The 24512-nt window shown below is 47.8% G+C and overlaps 1 protein-coding gene across 1 annotated transcript; it reads left to right on the forward strand.

The window, feature by feature from the left end:
* The first annotated feature begins 806 nt into the window (after positions 1-806).
* On the forward strand, positions 807-24247 carry LOC101777532. Its single transcript, XM_004959359.2, has 3 exons — positions 807-871; positions 23112-23508; positions 24224-24247. Exons 1-3 carry the CDS (start codon positions 807-809, stop codon positions 24245-24247), a joined length of 486 nt encoding a protein of 161 aa, XP_004959416.2.
* The last annotated feature ends 265 nt before the right edge of the window (positions 24248-24512 follow it).

Here is a 24512-nt window from a genome sequence, read left to right on the forward strand (position 1 = left end):
GAGTGCGATTGTCATCGCACTACCATATAAAAAATTCTCAGAGCAGAAGCAACTCAAAGGAGCAAAGAAGAGTACCTTCCATCCACGCGACAGTACTCGAGCACTTTCGACAGTGCTACCTCTACGACGAACTACTCGGATAGTGCCCACAATACTCGAGACTGTGGCGCGTGACTACAAAGTACTCGGGGGCTTGTCAGGCATGCATCCCAGGCCCACGAGTAGACCCTGGATGGCCCACTAAGGGACGTACTCGGATATGATCAAGACAAGGGTATAGGTGTATCCCACTCGGACTAGTCAAGTATGTGTATGGAAAACTACTCGGGCCATAACCGAGTAGAACTCTATAATTGTACTCGGCTAGGACTCGGACTTGTAACCCTGCCCTCCCGTGCATATAAGGGCAGGCAGGGACCCCCCCTCAAACAGAACGACTCAGTTCATCCAAGATCAATACAAACAAACACACAGGGCGTAGGGTATTACGCGATCTAGCAACCCGAACTTGTCTAAATCGTGTTCCTTGCGTCACCATTGATTCCTTGATTCTCGACGATCCTTACCGCATAAAAGACCACCTAGGGGACCCCCTAGGCGGGTTGTCAGTCTAAAACACCGACAACTGCTATAGCGTCATGGTAGCAGGGCTGACGGGGGTACTAGACCACGCCCGCCTGGCCTGGAAGGAGCTGGTGGAGGTTTTTGCGCCATAGCGTTGGGCGAAACATCGACGGGTGGTCCTGGCAGGGGCACGGAACCACACCTGCCTGGACCAGAGGGTGTTGAAGGCAGGCGGCTGCTCAATGTCCGGGAAGGACGGAGCTACCACAGTGGGGTGCCCGGAGCCGGAGAGTGGTGCATCTGCAGGGTTAGTAGCACAAGGCACAGTATCCACGACATCATCGAGAAAAAAATCAAAGGACGACGTGCTGGGTCAGCCGCAAAAGGGAAGGGGGACTCATCGAAGACCACGTGTCGTGATATGATGATGTGGTGAGTGGTTAGGTCAAGGCATCTCTACCCCTTGTGATAGGAGGGCTACCCGAGGAAGATGCAAGCAGTGGAGAGAGGCGAAAGCTTGTGTGAGGTTGTGGCCTGCAGGTTAGGATAGCATAAACACCAAAAAATACGCAGGTGACTATATGAAGGGGGGCTACAGTGCAAACGGGTGTAGGAGACCTCGTTGCCTATGGAGGAGGATGGACGCTGATTTATCAAGTATGTAGCTACATCAAGACCCTCAGCCCAGTATGTGGACGGCATGGAAGCATGGAGCAAGAGCGTGTGCACAGAATTGTTAAGAGTACAAAGCACATGTTCGGCTTTGCGGTTCTACGAAGAGGTATAAGGGCAAGTGAGGCACAACAGGATGCCACGAGAGGCCAGGAGCATCACGGTGGCATTGTTAACAAATTCAGTGCCATTATCAGCCTGAACACACTTCGTGGGAAGGCCAAACTGTGTGTAAGCGTATGAAATAAAATCAACTATGTGTTGATGCACATCAGATTTGCATAGTAGAGGAAAAGTCCACCAGCAGTGCATGTAATCATCAAAAACCACCAAATAATAAGAAAAGCCCGATATGCTAGTAACAAGTGAGGTCCAGACATCAAAATGAATGAGCTCAAAAGGGGCAGCAGTATTAGAAACTGAAGTATGGAAGGGTAGATGTTTGTGTTTACCTAGCTGACAAGAATGGCAAAGATACTTGTCTACTTTATTACAGGAAATGAGGTCTTGCTTATTGAGAACACTGAGGACTGCTGAACCCGGATGACCAAGACGTTCGTGTCATAGGAAAGACAACACAACGAGTAGGGTGTGACCGGTGGTGGAGGTGGCCGATGGAAGGGTGTAGAAGCCCGTCACTATTGCAGCGAAGAATCATGCGTCGCATCCGGAGGTCCTTAACAGAGAAACCCAAGGTGTCAATTCGATCAAACAACGATTATCGTGAGTAAATTGGTGAACCGAAAGTAAATTTTGAATGATGGAAGGAATGATAAGAATGTTGTTGAGATCAAAATTAGACATTGTGGTGGGTAGGATGGAGTGACCTCGAGACGTAACGGGAATAATAGTGCCATTGCCTACTATAATGGAAGAATGAGAAGGTGGGAAGCAATGCAGTAGTAAACCATCAGATGATGGCATGTGGGAGGAGGCTCAGGTGTTGAGGACCTAGGAAGAGACGCCCTGCATCTACATTTGCTGCAGGGTAGCGATCAGGCCGGCCTGATCCAAAGATTGGGCTGGAGCAGAGACGTGGAGCGGGGCAAACGCCATGTGGGCCTATGGAGGGGAGCTGAGCAGGCCCTGGTTGCGCCAGCCTTGGCCACCAGAAGAACTGCTCTAGGAGGAGCCACCACCGTGTCCACCTGAGGAACCACCCCAGGAGGAACTGCCACCATTGCCACCAGAAGGAGTGCCCCAACCCTAGCCACCCTGATGCGCAGCCCATGGAGAGATGCACACCCACAGACCAGCAGGGGGACCAGAGGCATGATTCTATTGTCCACCATTGTTATTGTGCTTGCCGTTCTTCTTATTGTTATTGCGCTTCTGGCCATTGGAACGCGGCTACTATGGCTGCCCGTCGCCCTTGCTGGAGCCTAAGCGGCAGCCAGCCGAGCCACAGGAAGAGGAGGAGCCGGAGGCGACCAGGGCCGTGGCTGCTGTGACCTTCTCCTTGTTTGCTAGCCGCAATTCCTTGAGAACAAGTTGGTTGCGGGCGGCAGCGAAGGTTAGGTTTGGCGACCCGACGATGTTGTCGGCAGTGTTGGAGTAGCATTTGTTGAGGTCGCGCAGCAAGTTGATGATGAGAGTTGGCTCGCTGACGGGATGGTCAACGTCACGGAGGGCGTTAGCGGCGGTCTTCATGCGGTCAGTAGTCATTGATGGAGAGATCTCCCTGAGACATCGAATGAAATTTGTGGCTCAGGTAGATGGCACGAGGGGCCTTGTTCGCCTGGTAGAGATTGTCGATGGCGACCCACAGCTGGCGGGCTGTTGGGTCTGTGTTGTTCATGGCGAGGTCGAGAACAGCATCAGAGATAGACCCGAACAGCCAGCTACGCATGCAGTAGTCTGCCTAATCCCAGGCTGGGTCGGTGCGCCATGCAGGAGCCGTGCCATCTATGTGCGGCAGGAGGCCAAACTTGCCGCACATGGCATGGAAGGAGGACCACTTGGGTGAAGTTGGAGTTATGCAGATCAAGAATCATGGGAACATGAGTCTTGACGGCGATGGTGGCGTAGGACTTGACAAAGAGGGGCCGACAGAATCTCTGGTGGTGCTCGGTGAAGACATAGCGAACGACGGAGAGGAGGCGGTTGTAGTCGATTATTGGGTGGATGTGACTGACATACAACAATAGGAATCCCTGGGCAATAGGATATGCGATCAGGGGAATAGGTAGAGGAGGCGGTGGTAGGAGACCCGATCAGATTATATGCGATCAGGGGGGGGATCGCGGCCAAGGGAGGAGGCGGCGACGATTTGGTGGGTGCGGAGGTTTTGCATGAGCCATGAAGGGCTGGCGGCTTAAGGCAGAGGACCGGGGAGGGGGAATCAAGGTGGAACCCGGACTCATGATACCATGTAGAGAGATAGAAGATAGGAAAACACCACACACCCTAGGAGGGAAGTGACCTTTCATATATATAGCCAAGAAGGCTTGGTGTACAAGTAAAGAGTACAACACAACACAACACAATATGACTATACATACATACACACATACACACACATACATTTAATGATGACAGCTACTGCTCACATCATCATTAAATGTGCATTTAATGATGATGACAGTACCCTTGACATGTTTGGTGATGATGAAAACAAAGATATCAGAGCAATTCCAAGAGTTTCCCAAAAAATTCTTCCCCAAAACGAGGTATTGGGGGCTATGCTAAAAATTTTTTCTCCAAAAAACATATCAGCCCACAGCAGAATGCTAAAAACTAGCCCCCCCCCCCCAAATATTTCAAAACAGGCCATGTCATCGTATTGGGCCCATTAGCCCTCACACATGCACCTCCCCCTCGCGATCATAATTTATGATTCTTCTGAATTGCACGATCACATCACTGTTGTGCGAGGGGTGGGGGCTGCTGTGCGAGAGCCGGCCAGAGGTGAGTGGCGTCACTTCTTGCTGCAGGATGGCAACACAACAAGCACGTTTCAGACATCATGATTCAGAAAGGCATCAAGTTGGTGTCTTGGTGAGAGAAAAACCAAATGAAATCTTGTTTTCTCAGAAAAACTCAAAAAACATGTTGGATGAATGAGGGATTGATTGGTGGCGCTTAATGGAAGAGCCCTGATCATTAATGGCAACTAAGCTGCGTAATTAACTGAAATTGATCAAAGAGAACCCAGGAGGAGAGCTATGGTGGTCGGCCCTCCTTCTCAAGCATGCGTGTCTGAGCCCTCTTCCTCAAGCGTGCGTGCTGGTCGACGACATCGATTGGGAGGCAGCTGCGTCAGCGGTGTTTGCGTCAAGGAAAATTAAGAGGAAGTGTCACCAGAGGCATGACGAGGAGAGTAGATTGGGGATTTGGAGCTTCACAAGTCAATTCAAGGCTCCATTTACCTGATTTGGAGCTCGATTCATTGATTCGGCCGTGGAGGGAGCTTGAGGGCTAGCGGCTTGTCGATTTGGCCATGGAAGGAGCTCGAGGGGGTGGCGGCCGTCCTCCTCGCCGCCTCTCCCCCTCCTTCCCGAGGTCCGGACGCGTGCGGGCAAGCTCCATGGAGGAAGCTCGCGGGGACTTCAGGCTAGGCGAGCGCCGTCGGCAACCTAGGCAGCGGCCTATTGACGGTGGTGATCGGATTGGACAGGGGACGTTTAGCGGAGTTGAGGAGTAGCGTCTCAACATGGGGGCACCGAGGAACCAGGTGGCAGGGGGCAGGGTCCTCGGCAATGGGGCTGACGAGCGCGGGCGGCGCCCTGGTGCGTGCGCCCGGAAAAAAACACGTGCGGGAAAGAGGACGGGGTGCGCGGATGTGACAGCCCGAGTAATTAAGAACCTAAATCAAATAATCAATGGGGTGATTAAGAAGAAAATCAAAACTAACTCCAAATTACTGAGGGTTAAGGTCCAAAAACACCTCAGATTTTGAAACAAGTGTTAAAAACTCCCTCCTGTTGAGAATAACTTGTGAAGCAAATAAAAATAAATTTTAAATAAGGACTTAAACATTGGCTAATATAAAAGTGGTAGAACTTTTCAACTTGAGCAACCTTTCTAAATTGCACTTTTCTTGAAAATGAGCAGAGAGTGTTCCAAAATCAAGTAAACAATCGGTCAAATTTCAAATCCAACTCCAAAACAGCTTTGGCCGATGCTCTACCAAAGATCCCACCATCCAACTTCCAAGCCCATCGAGTTTCTCGTATGTGGCCTTTATGAAACTTATAGCGCATACCTTGTCCTCAAACTTTCACTTCTGGAGATTCAACCGCCTAATTCAAATTTCTGAGAAAACACATGTTATGCACGACACCTTCGCCACGACATGCATCACGAGCATCATCTTGCATATTTAATCCCCATGAACATATTTTTGTGCATAGTAGGCTGTCATGAGCATCATTTGTGCATAAATGAATATTTCGGCCATGCATTGTTTAGTGTCCAGAAATTCGTCTTTTATTGGTGAAAAATCAAATTTATGAATGAACCCCAATTTCTTCCATACAGCTGTGCCCCCAATTATTTTATTTAAATATTAGACACCATTTAGTGATTTTAAAATATTTTTACCAAATTTTCAGAGATGTTTGCTTGGGTTAAAAATTCATTTAAAGTTCAATTTTAGCTGTTTTATTTTGTCAATTGTGTGCAAACCATAACAGCTTTGGAGTTGATTCCTATTGCGTTGGATTCTTGATGATTTTATCTTTCCAACAAGTATTTTTGTGAAATGTTTTGAACACCTGCAGCTATGTCAAATAAGGGAGCAAAGTTGGCACATTTTATGTCTTGGTCGGGCCCACTCGTCAGGTCGCCTTCTCTTTCCTCGTCACCAGGACGAACGCCCGTTGGTGTGTAGAGCTCTGGCGCAACCTAGCCGGCGCCCACCGGAGCTCCCCTCCCCTCCAATGGCTGCGCCCGTGGGTGAGTCACTCCGCCCGTTCTTATCTACTCCTTCTCCCTCCTATTTAAGCCGAGCACAGGCTTCCCTTCCTCCATCTCCATTACAGTGCCAAAGCTCTAAGTTTTCCCCAACCTTCGCCAACGAAATCCACCGCCGTGAGCGAGTCTTCGGTCGATTCCTCACAGCCACGACGCCTCCTCGACGACGCGCATCCATTTTGCCCCTTCCCGGGCTCCCTCCCTCGCCGGGCGACCCCGTCCACAGCAAGCGCCCATCCACCCCATTCCTATGCTGTTACTCCCTGCGCTGCCCCTTCTTCCTCATCGCCACGCCGCTAGTGAGCACCTCCTTGGCCCCGTGCGCCGCCCCTCTCCCTCCCCAAGCCACCCCTTCTCTTTCCCCCACCTTCGACCCAAGGCCATGGCCAGTTTTGGTTCCGTTCTAGACCGTGGCTGTCTATCTGTGCATGAGGGAGTTGAGTGGAGAAGAAGAAGAAAAGATAGGGGGTTATGGGGAAGTTTCAGGGACTTTTGCGCAATTAACCCGTAGATCCATGGGCTAGATTGCAAGTTTGCCTCGGTTTTCTTTATTTTCTAGATCTAAAAAGGCTGAAACTTTGGAAATTCGTAGTAAATTGTAGAAATATCGTAAAATAGAAAATGAAGATGTTTTGGAATCCTTGTGAGCATAAATATGCAGTAGAGTCATAATATGATATGTGTTAGTAGAAAGTTTCTGATGTTTTTTATTTATTCTTACAAAGTGCTTTTAGAAATCCTTTTAAGTTGGTTAGATGCATGTCTTGAGTTCTAGAAGTCCAAAAATTGTGATTCTAGTTGTGTTAGTATTGTGATGATACTCTCTAGCTAAGAAAAATATTAAACATGCTAGTTGTGCACAGTTTTTATCATGTTTTGATTTAATTTTGATAAATAGCAATTTTTAGATTGTTTTGCTTGTCATTTTCATATCTAAAGTTTTGTTGCTCCAATTTCTGTGAACTTTTTATTGTAGTCTATAAATGATGCTCTTGCACTGTGGTAAAAATTACATATTTAATCGTGCATGTACGACTTAGTTATTAATTTAACTTGTTTAATGCTTGTTATATGATTTATGAGTATTAGAAGTGTTTAAAAATAGAAAATATGGTTCCACTACCTTTGTATGATGCTTTTCTACCATAACAATATATAATATGGCTATTTGTTTATAGAAAATAATTATCTTTAGAATTATCTTTCTTTTACATGCTTTCTTGCAAGAGCAATTTGTCTTTTTCATAGCAATTAAATTATAAACCCTGAGCATGTGAAATTTGTACAGTAGCCATGTTTTGGTAGCATCTACTACTCATAAAAATATCAGCCCCAAACTAGTTGTTCTCAAATGGCACTAAAAATAATATATATACATGTCATTCTATGGAAGTTAATGAAAGTTAATAACAAATAGGCATATTCCTAAGCCATGAGATGCTACTTTAATTACACCAACCTTGTGAAATGTAGTTGAGCTATATGGATGTTTGTTTGATCCCTTGAATGATAGGTATGAAATCTCTGTTAGGAGAAACACGTGAAAACCAACAATATGCTACCTTCTCAAATTTGACTGCATGTATACTTTTGTGGTGCAAATGTTTTCATGATGCAAATGATATTTTCTGTAACTGTGGTAAATATAAAAGTTGTAGGTAACTTCATAATATAGCTTGTGTTAAATTTTCATGACCATAATCCTGATGGTTTAGAAGCTATAGATTTTAAAAGTTTATTGTCAGGTTTTGTGTGCTTTATGTACAAGTCTGAATGATTGTGTTGTTTGACTTAGCTAAGATTTGAATCATGTATTGGAGATAATAGAATAAGTGTAGGTATTTTCATGAGACTTCCAAATTGTTAAAGATAACCCCTTTTGGTGGTCTAAATCTCCAGTTATGAGCTTGTGAAGTGGAATGATAGAATCTGTCCTAATCTGGACAGAGATGTCTTCTATGTGATGTTTGACCTGGTTAACTTTAAAATTAGCTTGTGGTGTTTATAACGAAGTTGTGCATGGTTTGCTAATCTTTCTAAAAAGTCTAGAACCACCTTATTGTGAAAGCAAGAACTCAACTGTCTAAATCCTTAACGTGGGTAAAACTTTAAACACATGAGTGAGATTGATTTAACTGCTCGGTTTCACAGATTTTATTTCATGATGCGTGCACGACCTACCTCATCCTCTCATCCAAAAAAATTGCCAAAAGTTTTGGACTTACATGGTTAGTGCCGGTGGCAAGGCAACAGTTACGTCGGTCCCTATAATAACTAGTCGGGTTTCTAATATCGTTCTCCTACGCGAACGTGGTAGTGTACCTGCAGAAAAACACAATATAACTTGAACCTTTCATGCCAGCACTCATGAAAGCATCCTTATTCATTACCGTTCGCTATAGAAATAGCACCCATGCGTTTAACACTGCATGGACAGTGCAACAACCGTGGAAATAGGTCCCTTTGAATAGAACCATATAACCCTTTGCATACTCGTGATGCGGAATCATGAGCACGTATCATAAACGTGGGCGAACAACCGTGATGATAGGCTCGTTGGAATCGAACCATACCACCCTTCGCATGAATCATCATACGGATCCTTGCGCACGTATAATAAACATGGGTGAAAACAACCGTGATGATAGGTTCTTTTGAATAGAACTTCCTATCACCCCTCGCATACTCGCGATGCGGAACTCTATGCACGTATAATACACGTGGGCGAAAGTGCTGGAGGTCAGTACGAATAACCAATAGCAAATAGCCACCTTAAATAACCCAAAATTCCCCTAGGGCTTCTTGCACTAAGTTCATCCTTAACGATCGTACGGATTTTTCAAATAAATTTCTTGCAAGTTTTTATATAGAAAAGGTGTTTAGGATCTATTGTCTTCTCTGTCCTGCTAACCTGCTCTGCTACCAGCTGTGGTGGAACCACCCAAATTAACATGGCTAAAGCACACTTAAGTCTCTTAACACGTAATCATGTATTTAAACAAGTCAAGTTGGTCGTCCGTCGGATTCATCCGATAAACCACATAACTCAGGATCGAGAAAGCAAGACTCGCTCGAAGGCGAGTAGTTACAGAGATTACAACAGTCCATCCAGATTAAACAAGTGCAACAATTTATTACAACATCAAGTTCAAAATTCAACAATGTTTGCAAAGTTTTCAAGCGACAGAATAAATAAGCGGAAGCTAAACGTCGTTGCATGATATCATGAAGAAGCCGATCATGACATCAATTATCCCTATCCTGGCCGTCCGAGGAGGGATCCCACTCAACCGTCCAACCAAGAGGAAGTTGGGTAGGCCAAGTACCACTTGCAGCGAGCTTAGGGGTATCAACATCACCTGAAAAGATGTGCCACAAGCAAGGCTAAGCAACTATGCTCAACAAGACTTAACCGACAGGTGGTAACTTGTGACGACCGGGCCCTAATCTTTCGGGTTAACCTTAATCCTAGCCCTGGTCATCTGCCTTGTTTTGCCGTGCCTGAGTGCTCAGCCTTCCACCCGGTCCCGACCCTTGAGACCCGACCCCTCCCCGCTTCGCTCCGATCCCGACCCCGGCGAACTCAGCTCACCGTCAGATCCTTCTAAGTCTTCCTCAAACGTCCGTTCTATCCGCCGGTGGACCCGCGAGATCTTTTTCCCCCAGATCTTCCGCGACAGGCGCACTCGAGTTGCATGCCCGCTTCAGAGTCTCCCCGCCGCGTGGCTCATCTTCTCCGACGCCCGCCGCTCAGTTTTGTCTCTGGCTCGCGACCGGATGGATTCTCGCGCCCCCTTCCCCAATGGCGGCGGAAGCCCCTCTGCAACCTTTCTGCAACGCCTCGCCTCCCGCGCCCATCATCACACCGCCAGATCCCGGCCGCAGAGCCCGATGTCGCCCGTCTTTTCCGTCACTTCGATCTCAGTCGCGCCGCCTGGTCTCCGCTACACGACGATTCCCCCATCGCCAACCCCGACCACGGCAGCGACAGCTCTTTTCCCCCGTCCTGCCAGAAGCCGCCCGACAATCAGTTGCTCCGCGCTCGCCCACGCGCCCGTGGCTGCATGTCTTTTCACCTGTGCGTCCTCGATTCTAGCGCCGTTTAACCAGTCGTTTCTATCAAATCTTCCGCACGACGACGTCCGCCTCCGCCAAATCTCAACCACCGGCATACCCGCTCCTGCGCCGCCCTGACGACAGAGCCCAATGACCGCTGGCGTCATCCCCAAGTCCTGCACCACCGCCCCCTTCGCTCAATCGCCGCCCCGGCAGAGCACTCCATTGCTTCTCCCCGGCCTTCGCGCCGCTCCCCTTCTCTCTCCCGCGCCGCTTCCCTTCCCCGTTCCAGCAGCTATATAAAGGAATGCGCAAGCCCGCCGGAGTTCCCTCCGCCATTGTTGCCTTCAGCCTTTCTCTTGCTCCCTGCTCAAGCTCCTAGCACCACACCCTAAAGTTCTTGAGGAACTCTCCCCTCGGCTTCCCTCAGTTTTCCCCAAGCCACCCAACCGCTTGCTCCTCCGTGCTGTGTAAAAGCTCACTTGTGATCCACAAGAAGCACCGCCGCCGGAGCACTGCCAGTCTTAGCCGTTGTTCAAAGCCTTAGTCCCTCCGCCCAAGTCTGCTTCTTCCCGACCCCAAGCTTTCCTGGTAGGAAGAAGGTAAGCTGCCGACCCCAGTCCGCTTCGCCCGACCCCGGCTCCATCTCGCCCGACCCTATCTGTACCGCCGACCCTTATCCGCCTCGCCCGAGGGCTCAGCTGTGATCTTTTTCTTCAACCCGAGGGTGTATGTGTAAAACTTAGGAACCCTTCCGCGCTCGCGTCGGAGGATCCCTAGTATACCACATCCTCTAGTTCAAGGATCAGATCATAAGTTCCTTTCTGACCCTTGCCTTTTGATCTTCACCAGCTCTCTTGAACCTCCCCACCCTCCTACTCATTGTCGCGAGTTTCTGGGCTCAGGCGAGCAAGTGTTGCTATTAAAATAACCGTCTCTGACTAACTCTTGCATTGCATTCGTGTAGAGCTACGCCTCGCCGATGGCTTCTACAAGCTACACCCAGCGTCAAAAGACGAAGCTGTAGCTGAGCTCCTGCCCGCTGAAGCCGAAGTCGCCCCCGAAGTCGAGCAGTTCTCTTCCTCTTTGCTCGAAGGCAAGCCCCGGTTGCATGAAAACCCTACGTTGTTTTCCAAACTTGCGCACGCCTTCTGTAACATGTTTGTGCATTTATGTATAGGAGTTGTTTGAAACCCTAGATGCATGACCTAGTATCCCCATGATCTGAGCACTAGCTGTTGGACAGAGTAGTTGCATTGCTTAACTAGGAGACGGTAAAAGCCGAGTGATTCCCGGTCACTCGCGAGTTGTAGGAGTTGCATGTCTACCGTCTGTTATAACTATAAGGACGATGGACGGGGCAGGGTTTTGGTAACTCTTTGGTGGACGGATGGTTGCCCCGTCTGTCTATGAAAACTTGCTAAGGCCCGACAGTGGTGGTGTTCGTGATCAAGTGTTTGAAAGTACTAGCCTCATACTTAGTATGGGATGAGGAAGCCTAGTACCAGATTGAACCTAGACGTGAGCGGTCGCCCCATTGTTCTTGGAACGGAGTTTCCCCTGCTGGATGCCGCATGTGGTGGCATGCGTGGTCACAGAACGACAGAGGCCGGGTCTGTGGAACCTTGCACCAAAGGAAATGGGCCCGACACGGGTTAGGGGATTGATGGGGACGGTCGACACAGGAAGCGACCTCCGGGTGCGTGGATGTCGTGAGGCTAGGTTCACCATGCATGGTTAAAGAACTCGAATCGATTCGTCTGCCTCTTACAGTTTGAGATTGCTTGATCGCTATGTCGCCCTGAGTAAAGGAGAAATTTGATAATGATATGGTTTTGTTGATACACATACCTTGTTTGGCTCTATGATTACTTAGAATAGGTTGCAAAACCTAGACTGGTTAACGAACTTAGAATCGGAGCTAAAACTTGAAAATAGGGTTTTACTTAGTGCTTTTGGCAAACAAACCCCTCAGCCAGAAAGCCCTGCATGTCTAGAAGTGTGGAGTAGTTTTACTCCTATCGGTTAAGTCTTGTTGAGCTTAGTAGCTCAGCCCTGTTGTGGCTCCTGTTTTTCAGGTGAAGTTGTTGCTCCCGACCCCTCTCTTGGTGGCGCTTGGCCGCCCCAGCTCCCGCCGGGCTGGACGGTCGAGTGGGATCCCTCCTCGGACGGCGAGGAGAGAGATAAGTGATGTCCCGGCTGGCCTCACCAGGACATCCGACCCCGACGATTGCTTCCGCTAGTGTTTTACCTTCTGTTGTTTTCCGAAAGCTTGTAAAACTCTGATATTCCTTTCGCAACTAAAATCCAGTGGTTAATTTGTTAACACTTAGGTGGACTTGTTGTACTCTCTGGAACCGCTCACCTTCGTGTGAGTCTGCTAAATCGGTCCTGTTCAAGTGGTTAAATCGGAGGAGAATCCGACGGCACATCATGTTTACTCGGCTTAGGCATGAGTGTCGCATATCAGGCGGCCAAATCATGTCTAACCCAGTAGATCCAAAGTGGATCCGCCACATAACTACTCCACCAACTTCTAGACATGCAAGGCTTTTTGGCTGAGAGTTTTGTTTTTGCCAAAAAGCAACTAGTTTAGGTCCTTACTTTCAATATTTTAGCCACCAATTCTAAATTCATTTACCCATCTAAGTTAGCAACTATACTAAACAAGCATAGTTTCCAAGCAATTTATGACAAGCATCAATATTAAGATCATCATCAAGTTCCATTCTTACTCAGTGTAGCATAGGGATCAAGTAGTCCCAAACTGTGAGAGGCAGACGAATCAATTCGAATTTCTTAACCATGCATGGTGAACCTAATCTCACGACATCCGCGCATCATGAAGGGTCGCTTCCCTTGTCGGTTGTCCCCATCAATTTCCAGACCCGTGTCGGGCCCACTTCCCTTGGTACAAGGCTCCATAGACCGGCCTCTACCGTTCTATGACCGCACTTGTCACCACATGCGGCCGCAGGGGAACTCCATTCCAGAGACAGTGGAACGATCCGCTCACATTCCGGTTCAATCAGGTACTAGGCTTCCCCATCCCATACTAGGTATGAGATTAGTACTTTCAAACACTTGATCACGAACACTATCACATCTCGACCTTAGTCCAATTTCATGTAGACAGACGGGGCAATCCACTGACCACCAAAATAGTTCACAGAGCCCTACCCGTCCATCGTCCTTATGATTGTAACAAAAAGTAAGCAAACAACTCCTATAACTCGCGAGTGACAGTCAATCACTCGACTTTTACCGAGTCCTATTAAGCATTGCAACTACTCGACTACTTATACTAGTGTTCAGATCAAGGGGCACTATATTCATGCATCTATGGTTTCAATCAATTCCTAGAAACGTAAATGCCCAATCAAAACAACCAATATATTGTGAGTAATTAAACATAGGAATTTATGCTCCGGGGCTTGCCTTCATGCGGGGAGGTAGCAAATAGGTCTTCGGCTTGCTCGGGCTCAAGCCGACGGGCTGCAGCTCAGCTACGGCTCCTTCTTCTGGCGCCGGGTGAATCTCGTAAGTCCTGTCAGCAAGGTTCAGCTCTACACGAAATGCAATGCATCAAGTTAATATTCCCAACTTGCTCATAGGACGTAAAACACGAGTTAGTGTTGAAGAAGAAGTTATATTAGGGCCACATTCACCTAAACAAGATTTTATACTTGCTTTATCTACACGAGGAAGGTGGGGTGTGCTACAAGCTGGGGGTGGATTTGATGGCGATTGTGTACATATAAGCACTTACTTTTATTAAACTTTAGATCGGAAAGTTATCCTTTTTCTGAATGTTCTTTTATATCTCTTCCAATATTACCTTTATTACCTTAAGGTAGCTTATACTTAAACATTTTTATAGCAGAAACCTTAATGAAACTGGTCATGAAATATTAACAGTGAGTTATAGGGGTGAAATAGAGCCTCTGGTGAATTTCTCATGATTTTTAGCGAAGGGCATCTTTTTCTATACATTTACCTTATTTATTATTCCATAAACAGGAAAGTGGTACCTCTTTCTATTTCTGGTTGCTTCCATATTTTTCCCACAAATTACCTTACACCACTGACTTATTCCAAAAGGTTTCATATTTTTCTCAATTTTGGTTTAATTGTTATGCAAAAAGGCAAAACAAACTTAGATTTTCATGACAAAACTTAAACAGAGTATTAAACATCTGAGTTGGGCTCCAAATAATTTTTCCAAGCTTCTACTATCTCAAACAAAGACTTGAGAGTTGGATTTAACTTTCTAGCATTTTTCTACAATTTGTTATGATTTAAATTGCTTAAACAATAATTAAAACACATAACATTAATTCAAGCAGTGACATATGCCAAAAGTATTTTTATTAAAAACTACTCTTTAAACTGAGTCTAGCAAAATTGGTTTGATATTTTTCTAAATTTTCCACAAATTTTGGTGAATTTTTCAAGGTTAAACATATATTCTGCCGATATAAAAAGATAAACTGTGGAAAACTTACGGTCTAGCCCCTAGGTCTAGGGTTTAATCGCGCAAAGGTTCCATATTTTAGCACTAAAGCCCCTGATTCAACTTTCTCAATCGCAATCAGGACATTGGGCGCGGGCAGCAGTGGTCAGCCAAAATTCTGGTGACTCGCCGGTGTCCTTGGGGCGGTAAGGGGCCGGGAAGGCTTACAGGCTCACCTTGGGTCGGTTTGAAGAAGTTGGGGGCGATGGGGAGGCTCGGTTGGGGCAGAACGGTTGAAGGGCGGGAAGCTTCGTGTGGCGGCGAAGTCCGGCGGTGTTCCGGCGGCGGTGGCACTCTTCGCGGGCAACAAGCCGGCTCAAGAGCTGCGCGAGAGAGAGGCGAAGTGGCTGGTGGTGTCGGCGAGTTGCGGGGTTGAGCGGAAGGGGGAGCTCCAGGGTAAGCTCGCGCGGCAGCATGTGAGCATGGAGTAGAGGAGCTTGTGGTGGCGGAGCTTGGCGAGCGGGTGTGGTTCTGGACGGGGTCAGCTGGAGCGAAGAGAGAGGTGAAGGGGAGCGCGGTAGTGCCGGCGGGGTTTATATAGGTGCCGGGGATCGCAGCTGGCCGGTGAGCCGGAGGAGAGCGGGGCACGTGCTGTCGCGACCATTAATGGCAACGACGCCATTGGCGGACAGAGGGGAAAGAGGGGCACGGCAAGCGAGACGACAGGCACGGGAAAAACGACGCAAGCGTGCGCGGCAACATTGGCTTTGCCGGCAGGCGTCACTGGCAAGGCAGGGAGGAGCTGTCGCGGCTGGGGCGGCGGTTGGTGGAGGCGGTGGCGTCGCGGGGCACGAGCGGGGAGAGCGCCTAGTAGGTCTTGATGGGAGAGGCGAGGAGCGTCGGGGCGCGGCTGGAGATCCTGGTGGAGTGGATCGCGCACGGGGTGTGAGGCAGCGCCGGGCGCAGCGGCAACCGGCTTGGGCCATGGAGTGGTCAGGACAGCAGCGCATCCGCGGGCAGAGCGCCTGGCATGGCTGGCAAGGCCTCGGGCGAGATGAGATGGAGCAGAGGAGCGGCAGGGTGATGTCGCACGCGACTGGGGAGCGAGGTGCGTCGACCCATCCTGTCGCGGCCGGCGACAGGACGAGGCGGCTTCGCTGGTGAGGCCGTGCCACGTGGTGGTGGTGCTCGGGAGTGCGCGGCGCGCGTGCCCTGAGCCAAAGGATTCGCGGGATCCTTCCCCGGGTCGATTTCCAAGCGCGATTACTCCAAAACTTTGAACTACGCAACCTTAACCCCCTTTACAAAAGTTGTAGTCCTCAAATCGCGGTAGATTCAGAGATACAAAGCACCAAAGTTTAGTTTGAAGGAACGCCGATTTTTGGGACTTCGAAAAAATTAGCCGGTTGGCTATTTTCAAGGTCTTTGGCTGACTTGAGGTGCAGTTTTGAAAAGCTTTGGGGGTGAATTGGACTAGAGTCCAATTGACAAAGTTGTTGTATAAGCTTAGTTCTCAAACTCTTGTAAAAGGTTTTTCTGATGTTCTTTTCAACTTTTAAGAGATAAACCCACGCTAAGGTGCCAGGTTAGGCTGTTTTCCAGACTTGGCCGGAATTGCCAAAGAGAGCTGGGTTCACCGAACTAGTTGGCTTTGACCTGGGTTTTGAAGGCTTTCGTGGCAGATTTAGAACTTACTCCTTCAATTAAATTTGTTAAGGTCTCTAAGCTCTAAAACTTTGATATGGATCTCAGCTTGAGTTCATATTAGAAATTTCAAAATACAGAGCCCTAAAGTTGGGACTTTGTCTGATTTTCTTAAAATTAACACAGATTTGTACTTCGAGTTTTAGAAGGGCTTCTGCTCAGATTCAAGCAAAATACCAAAAATAAAAGTTGTCAGAAAAGTTGAGTTCTACAACTTTTAGTTGGACAGATTTTTAAGTTCTTAATCAAATATTTAAGTTACTGCTTAAACAGCGGGTTATCTTGGAAGGGGCAAAAGTGTCCTTTCACTTGCCTTCACTACTGTCAAGGTTCTTCTTCTTTATGTTCTAATGACTTTATTTAGGATTTAAACATGGATTAATTAAGCTTGGTTGTTACAGTAATAAACACTACTATATTAAGTCAAGTAGTTGCAATGCTTAATAGGACTCGGTAATTGCCTGTCACTCGCGAGTTATAGGAGTTGATTACTTTCCTTATGTTGCAACTATAAGGATGATGGACGGGGCCTGTCACTCGCGAGTTATAGGAGTTGATTGCGTTCCTTATGTTGCAACTATAAGGACGATGGACGGGACCGGGCTTATGTTCGGTACTCGGTGGTTTGCCCCGTCTATCTACATGAAATTGGACTAAGGTCGAGATGTGATAGTGTTCGTGATCAAGTGTTTGAAAGTACTAATCTCATACCTAGTATGGGATGGGGAAGCCTAATACCTATTGAACCGGAACATGAGCAGATCGTTCCACTATCTCTGGAATGAAGTTCCCTTCGGCCGCATGTGGTGACAAGTGCGGTCATAGAACGGCAAAGGCCGGGTCTATGGAGCCTTGTACCAAGGGAAGTGGGCTCGACACGGGTATGGGACTTGATGGGAACGGCTGATAAATAAAGTGACCCTTCGCGGTGCGTGGATGTCGTGGGATTAGGTTCGCCATGCATGGTTAATAAATTCGAATCGATTCGTCTGCCTCTCACAGTTTGGGACTACTTGATCGCTATGCTGCACTGAGTAACAAGTGGAACAGTATGATGATAATATTGATGTCTGTACTTAATTTGTCTTGATAACTTTGCTTGATTAGATCATGTTGCTTACGTAGAATGGTTAATCAACTAGAACCTGATGCTAAAACTTGAAAGTAAGGATCTACTTTAGATGCTTTTGGCAAAACAAACCCCTCAGCCAAAAAGCCTTGCATGTCTAGGAGTCGGTGGAGTAGTTACCACCTGACGAGTAAGCCTTGTTGAGTATTAGTATACTCAGCCTTGCTTGTGGCTATCTTTTTCAGGTTTGCTGTTGTTTTGGGTGCTAGTCTTACTTAGCCTACCCAACTTCCTCCGGGTTGGACAGCCAAGTGCTATCCATCCTCGGACGGCGAGGACAGGGGCCATTGATGTCATGACTGACTTCGTCATGATATCATGCAACGATGTCAAGCTTCCGCTTATTTATTTCTGGTGTTTGAAAACTCCGCAAACTATGTTTGAATTTTGAACTTGATGTTGTAATAATTTGATGCACTTGTTTATCTGGATAGACTGTTGTAGTCTCTGTAACCACTCACCTTCATGTGAGTCTTGCTTTCTCGATCCTGAGTTAAATGGTTTATTGGATGAAATCTGATGGACGACCAAGTTGACTTGCTTAAAGTACATGATTGCGTGTTAGGCGATTTAAGTGTGCTTTAGCCAAGTTAATTTGGGCGGTTCCACCACAGCGGATTGGGGAAGATGCGTCGTGAAAGTATACAGGGCGAGGGGTGTTTTTTCACGTCGCCAATCTTTTGGGGAATTTTAGGTGGACTGTTGGAGTTTTTTTTCCTAAAAAGATATTAGGGATAAGATTAGCAACCTTTTAAAGTTGCTCTTAATCGTAGTTCGGATGCCAATGCTGTAGGTCTAGGTTCGAAACGTGGGCCAGTCCCTCAGGACGCTCCGGGAACCTCAGGTGTGGTCGTGTGGAGAGTAAATTCTCATCTCTGGCTCTATTTCTATATTTTTGAAAGCCATCACATTCCCTCTTTTCTTTTTCACAACTGTTACTTTTTAATTCAGAAATATTATTGTCCTGTTCTTGCAGAAGCCGATAATGGAAGCGTGGACCTAGACTATGTTTATTCTTTCTTCAGGGTAGGTGTTGGTTGTTTCTATGCCGTTTTTCTTCAGTTTTTACTTTCTTTTGAAAATAATTAAACAGAGACACTGACTGCTGTAATGTCACAGCTCGCATGTGTTTGACTGTATTTCTTTTCATTTTCTGCGCAGTTACTACTATAGCATAGCACAGGCTATTACTATGATCCCTAACTCTGGAAATTATGGCTCTGCATCTACAGGGACCTGGTAACTTCTATTCCATTGATCCACATGCAACAGCAGCTATTGCTTTCTTTTTTCAGCACCAGTTATTTTCTTCTGAAGGCAACATAGCTTGGGCTGCATGGTTTCCTCTTTTTACTACTTTGCTGTGAGTTACATGATGAACTGTAGAAGTTACTAATTGTTCCAGGTAAAGTTAAAATGTGTCACTGTCAGTTATATTATATGTAAGGAATAATTCTCTCAGAGTGGTTACTTATTATTAGTTTGCAACAGGACTTAGCAGTTAGCTAATCCAGCTTCTGTTAATTGTCAGCCTTTGTAGAAATAGATAGACAGTCATTGTGCTGTTAACTCTCTTACCCAGGAAGATACTCGTACAAGCTTATGCTTGTGTTCCAAATGTCCAGAAGGGTAAAGAGTAAAGACTGCATATTTTCCGAGATTGCATATTCTCAAAATGCGTACAAATATCCTAGTATCCATGAGCATCCCTATCAGACCCCTTTATTGTGTGGCTATGCAACTGCATAGTTAACCTAACAGAACCTTTTACACCAGCCAGAAAGATTTTGAGGCCTTGGGTTATATGATCAAGGGCAATACGGCTCACAGGTTTACCATATATTCTGTGTAGACATTATATGCAAATAGCATTTTCCCCTTCTAACTGAATGAAGCTGAAAGCTGTGCTGATTTTGCATGTCGGATGTGACAAAGCTGTTTGCTTCGTTTCTAGCATGCACAATGATAGAATCTTCTGTAGATTCTTCTTTTCCTATGGAAAAAAATGTAACCAAGGCAATAGACTAGTTAATGGACAACCTGGCGTGGTCAAAGAAGAGCTTGGAGACGCCATCAAGAAGAGCAAAGGGTCTTGTTTAGTTGCCGATTTTGGACAGCCAAAATTAACTGTGCTAGCACTGTAGTATACTGTAGCGTTTCGTTTCTATTTGTGAATTATTGTCCAAACATTGACTAATTAGGCTCAAAAGATTCGTCTCGCAGAGTACAACAAAACTGTGCAATTAGTTTTTTATTTCGTCTATATTTAGTACTCCATGCATATATCGCAAGTTTGATGTGATGGGAAATTTTCTTTTTGCATAGTGCTAAAGTTGGGATTTTAGGGAACTAAACGAGGCCTAGTTGCTGCTGCTCTACTCTGCTCGCTCCCATCACCTATGGTTCGCATGGTCCAGTGTACGTGGCAGTGTTTTTTAAAGGGTAGCTTCAGCTTTTCAGTTGGCAGCTATGGGGGATGTCTTGCAAGAAACCAATCTGATGATACTGTAGGTTGTAAACTAAACGCCACCCACTTTGATATTTGCAGTGTTTTTCTCTTGCAACAGCGGCTTATTCTACATTTCTTTTTGTTTTCTTAGAGATCTGTAACATGAAAGGATACAATGCAAAATCAACCTTCCATTTACTTTGGATGCATCTCTGTCAAAATTGCATTTAAACTTAGCAGACTAGAACACAATATGGCTGATGTAGTGGTTTGGTTATATGTGGAAGGTTAACCTGCAGCTTGCGGAATGGTAGACTGAGGAAGCGGGCAACTCGTGATGGGCTCAGATTCAACTTGCTGGACCGGCACGGAGGCAGGCAGCCGGCTCAGAAGAGTCGGAACTCGGTCGGAACGGGGGGTGATTGGAGAGCTCACGTTGTGAGCAGGCCGGCCCAGTGCTCGCTGCGTCTGAACTCAGAAGGATCGAATGCAATCTTTCTAGAACAAGGGGGCCGTTTGAATCCTAAAGTTTAGTCATATCACATCGAATGTTCAGATGTTAATTAAAATAATTAAATATGAATTAATTATAAAATTAATTGCAGAACCCATGCTAATTCGCGGGACGAATCTATTAAGTATAATGAATCCATCATTATTAACAAATGGTTACTATAGCACCACATTATCAAATCATGGACTAATTAGGATTCATCTTACGAAGTAATCTTCATTTGTGTAATTAGTTTTGTAGTTAGATTATTTTAATATTCCTAATTAGTATCTAAACATTTGACGTGACACGACTAAATTTTAGTCCGTGAGCCAAACACCCCCTAAATATCTTCCTTTTGGAAACCGCTTTAGACAGACAGTTCCTTTTCTCAGGGAGAAAAGCTAGTAAACTCGTGAAACTGATACGGGATCCACGTCCACTTGCGATGTCTGACATTTGCAACATCTGGATGTCCCAGCCTGAATTCTCGAGCCTAGCCTAGCACACGACAGCACGGGCCAGCTCCAGCAGTCGTAAACTGCTTGGATAGTTGGATGACTGCATGCAAGTTTGTCGTATCCCCTGGGTCAACAGTCAAACCTAGCTTGTGTTCACACGCACGAAGGTGCGGTGACTTTCATCAACCAGCCCAGATTATGGATCGACGCCGATGCATGCGTGCGCGCATTGAAAACCTGGGTATATATATTGGCACGTGTGCGCACGTACGGTACGAAGAACATGAGAATAGTAGACGATCTGCGTACAAGGCCCCAACGAGAGGCGCGCACGGGCGACGTAGACGTGACCGTGTGCTACGTACCCGAGCGTGACGTCCGCACGTAAGACGAAGGCAAGCGGCGAGTCACGTGTGTTGGTCGTACTCTGATGTATGATATTTTTCTACTGCAGGCTTGTGGTGGCTAAAACGGTTTTGACTGTAACTTTTTTTTTTCTGGAACGGTATTTTTAGCTCTAGCTTGTTTGATTGGAAAAATTTAACAAAATAACTTCTCACGTCCATTTAAAAGGGAACAGTGTAAAATATCCACACTACCCTTAGCTTTTTTTTCTTTATTTTTTCCTCTTTTCCTCCTATATTTCTTTTTCTTCTTTTTCCCCTTCCTTCCTCTTTTATTCTTCTTTCCTCCCCATTCTCTCTCTTTCTTTATCCACTTGCTCTCTGTCCCCACGCCAGTGCCATCGTCCGCTCCACGCCAGCACCACCGCCCCTACCTCGCCTGCTCCCTCGCGCCGTCGGTGCCGTCGAGCCCCACCAGGCCTGCGCCCGCACCCTCTGGCCTTGCTTCCTCCTCTGCGCCATGCCTCCCCCACGCGGCTACGCCAGGCGGTCGTTGTGTCCAACCTCCCCTGCATTCGTCCTCCCGTGGCCCCGTTGGCCGGCCGCCGGCCGCTAGGCTTAGCTTCCCCTGAGCGACTGCGCTCGCCGGCTGTGGGAACCCGCCCTGCGTGCTCGCTGCCGGCACAACAGGAAGAGGCCGGTAAGCCATGTCCCCATGGCCAGTCAGCCACAGGCAGGTGCGGGAGGATTGGGACTTGGGAGATGATGATATTTTCGATGTGATTCTTGTGAACCTTAGGGGTATTTGCGTACTTGTGCCTGCAGGCCTAGGGTGGAGCCGCGGGGAGCCGCTATTGTTGGCTCCAGCTCCCCCGAATCGCTTCAGTAAATGGGTTTTGCAGAGCTCCTCAGACGGAGCCATTCTCCACCTTACTGTTTGGCAGGACTTCACGTGAAGCCGGTGGAGAAATCGTCGGTGAAGCCCTGCAAAGGCCCTATATCTGATGATCCAGCATGAATTCCCGAGCCTAGCACACAACAGCACGAGCCAGCTTCAACAGTCATGGATTACTTGGATGACTGCTCGATCCGTACACTGCAAGTTGTCGTATATATGTCCTCCGAGTAAACAGTCAAACCTAGATTATGTTCACACGAATGTAGCCCAGTTGATCTATCGACACCGTACGTCCCATGCATGATGCATCCATGTTCGGTGTTCCATGCGCGCGCGGGCGCGTACGCGCACACTGAAATCCTGCTAAAGCCCTGAATATATCGGGACATGTGCACCGTATAATGCGTATCCCCGCACGTGTTGGCACGTACTATACGATCACGCCCCAAGAAGCTGGCAGCTGAGAATAGTAGACGGTCTGCGCGTACAGGAACGAGACCCACTTCGGACGACCAAGACGACGTGACCGTGTGCTACGCGCACCCAAGCGTGACGTCCGCACGTATGAACGAACCCAGAGGCGATCTAGTCACGTGTGCCGGTCAGAGCTGCGGATGGAGCTCACATGAACCACGGCCGGAAACTGAAACGGAGAGGCGAACCGAGGCCGCATGCAGCCCGGATTCTGTAACGAAAGTTCCAAGTCCTCAGTCCTCCGCACGTACGCACCACCAGCACGTACCCCGGCCCGTGACTGACACCACCCCCGGTCGGGTCGGGGTCGATCGGGATTCGCCCCTCGATTGTTAGGACAAGAAATCGACCCCGTACTCTCGCATCTTGGCAGTCAAATCACGCTTTATACTTGACCACCTCTAGGAGTCTTGGCTAATCAACCGCCTCCTATAAATACACAGATCGTCCATGCAGCTCGGTACGGTACAGCCAACGTCGTACGGCATCCTCTGCTGAAGAAGTCGACGACGAGAGGTGGAGGAAGAGGAAGCTACACTACATACGGAGAAGAAGTTGAAAAGCATGGGCAGGCCGTCCACGGAGGCGCTGGCGATGGCGGGCGCCGACTGGGCGCGGTACTGCGTCGACGACCAAGAAGAAGATGACGCGCCGCCGGAGCACCTGCGGGCGTTCGAGGCGTTCCTGGAGACGGTGGTGCCGGCGGACATGGTGCTGGCGTTCGGGCGCGAGGAGGCCGCCCACCGCGGCGAGGGGCGGCGCCGGAGCCACCGGGAGGACGTCGAGGAGAAGCTCAAGCTGTGGGCGAAGGCCGTGGCCCGGGAGGCCAAGCGCGGCGCGCTCGGCTCCCGGCAGCAGGCTACCTCACACCTCGCCTCGTTGCCGACGCGCGAGGCAGTGCCAGTCCTCGCGAGGCCGCCGGGCGAGCCGAATTCGCTCGCTCGCGGCGGCAGGAAAGGGAAAGGCGCCCAAACATTGCCAGGGCAGGGCCGAGTAGCAGGCAAGCTCGAGCTCCATCCGAGTGCTCTGCTAGCTCCAAGTCCTCGCTCGGGAAGGCGAGTCGAGCCTTGCCAGAGCAACCAGCCACTCGCTAAACAGGACATCAAATGTACATAACGTGTCTAGTAGCTGTGCTATTTTTTTTAAAAAAGAGTTTAACCCCTATTCTTTCTGAAGAGGTACGGTAGATAAAAGCAAGGTGGCTTGGCTAAACATTGGCTGAATTCGTTCTATTCTTTGTAACATTTTCTATACGTTGTTATTTGTCTGCACCCTGTACAGTCGACAATGATAACTTATTATTGGCTTTGTGTGATGAGCTTTTATTGTTCAAAGTAAACGATCTTCGGATAGATCACGAGAGTGAATGTTGGCAACCTAGAATATGCAACTACCGGTTCTATGACGGGCGTTTGTTTGTTATTGATGCACTGTGATGTTTTTCACCAATTCGGTGGTACAAACTTCACGCTCCATTTTTTTACGAACTCAATTTTGTTACTAATTCGTATTTTGTGACGAATTTGACGTTCACGATGACGAAAGTTGTTCGTCACTGGTACAACTATATCTAATAGTGATATGAGCGTTTGCGTCTGTGGTGCGATTGCAGTTGTTGTCAAATATTAACAAGTGATAGTACGTCTCCCGGTGGCTCATCTTTGCAAACAGGGGAATCTCGGGCGTTGCTACGGGTCGCAGGCTCGCAGCTGCAACTTGCAGCCGTCGCATAGCTTGAAGACTCAACGATGGCCAGCGCTGCTGCCGTCCGACGTCCGCATCTTCTACGGCTCACCGGCTTTGTGGCTGCCCGTCACACCTCCTCCTCCCTGGGCCGGCGGTGCATACGCCGCCTTGCCCCTCCCGTCGCCCGCTCGCCGCCTCCCCGTCACTGCCTCTTC

The sequence above is a fragment of the Setaria italica genome, chromosome II (genome assembly GCF_000263155.2).
Source record: "Setaria italica strain Yugu1 chromosome II, Setaria_italica_v2.0, whole genome shotgun sequence".
Classification (NCBI taxonomy): Eukaryota; Viridiplantae; Streptophyta; class Magnoliopsida; order Poales; family Poaceae; genus Setaria; species Setaria italica.

Bases quoted from the DNA above. Each gene is read 5' to 3' on its own strand.
- LOC101777532 (XM_004959359.2), top strand. From the start codon at position 807: ATGTCCGGGAAGGACGGAGCTACCACAGTGGGGTGCCCGGAGCCGGAG. The intron at 872-23,111 runs GTTAGTAGCACA...CCTCTGCTGAAG, and splicing joins GAGAGTGGTGCATCTGCAGG to AAGTCGACGACGAGAGGTGG. The intron at 23,509-24,223 runs GTGCCAGTCCTC...GTGCGATTGCAG, and splicing joins CGTTGCCGACGCGCGAGGCA to TTGTTGTCAAATATTAACAA.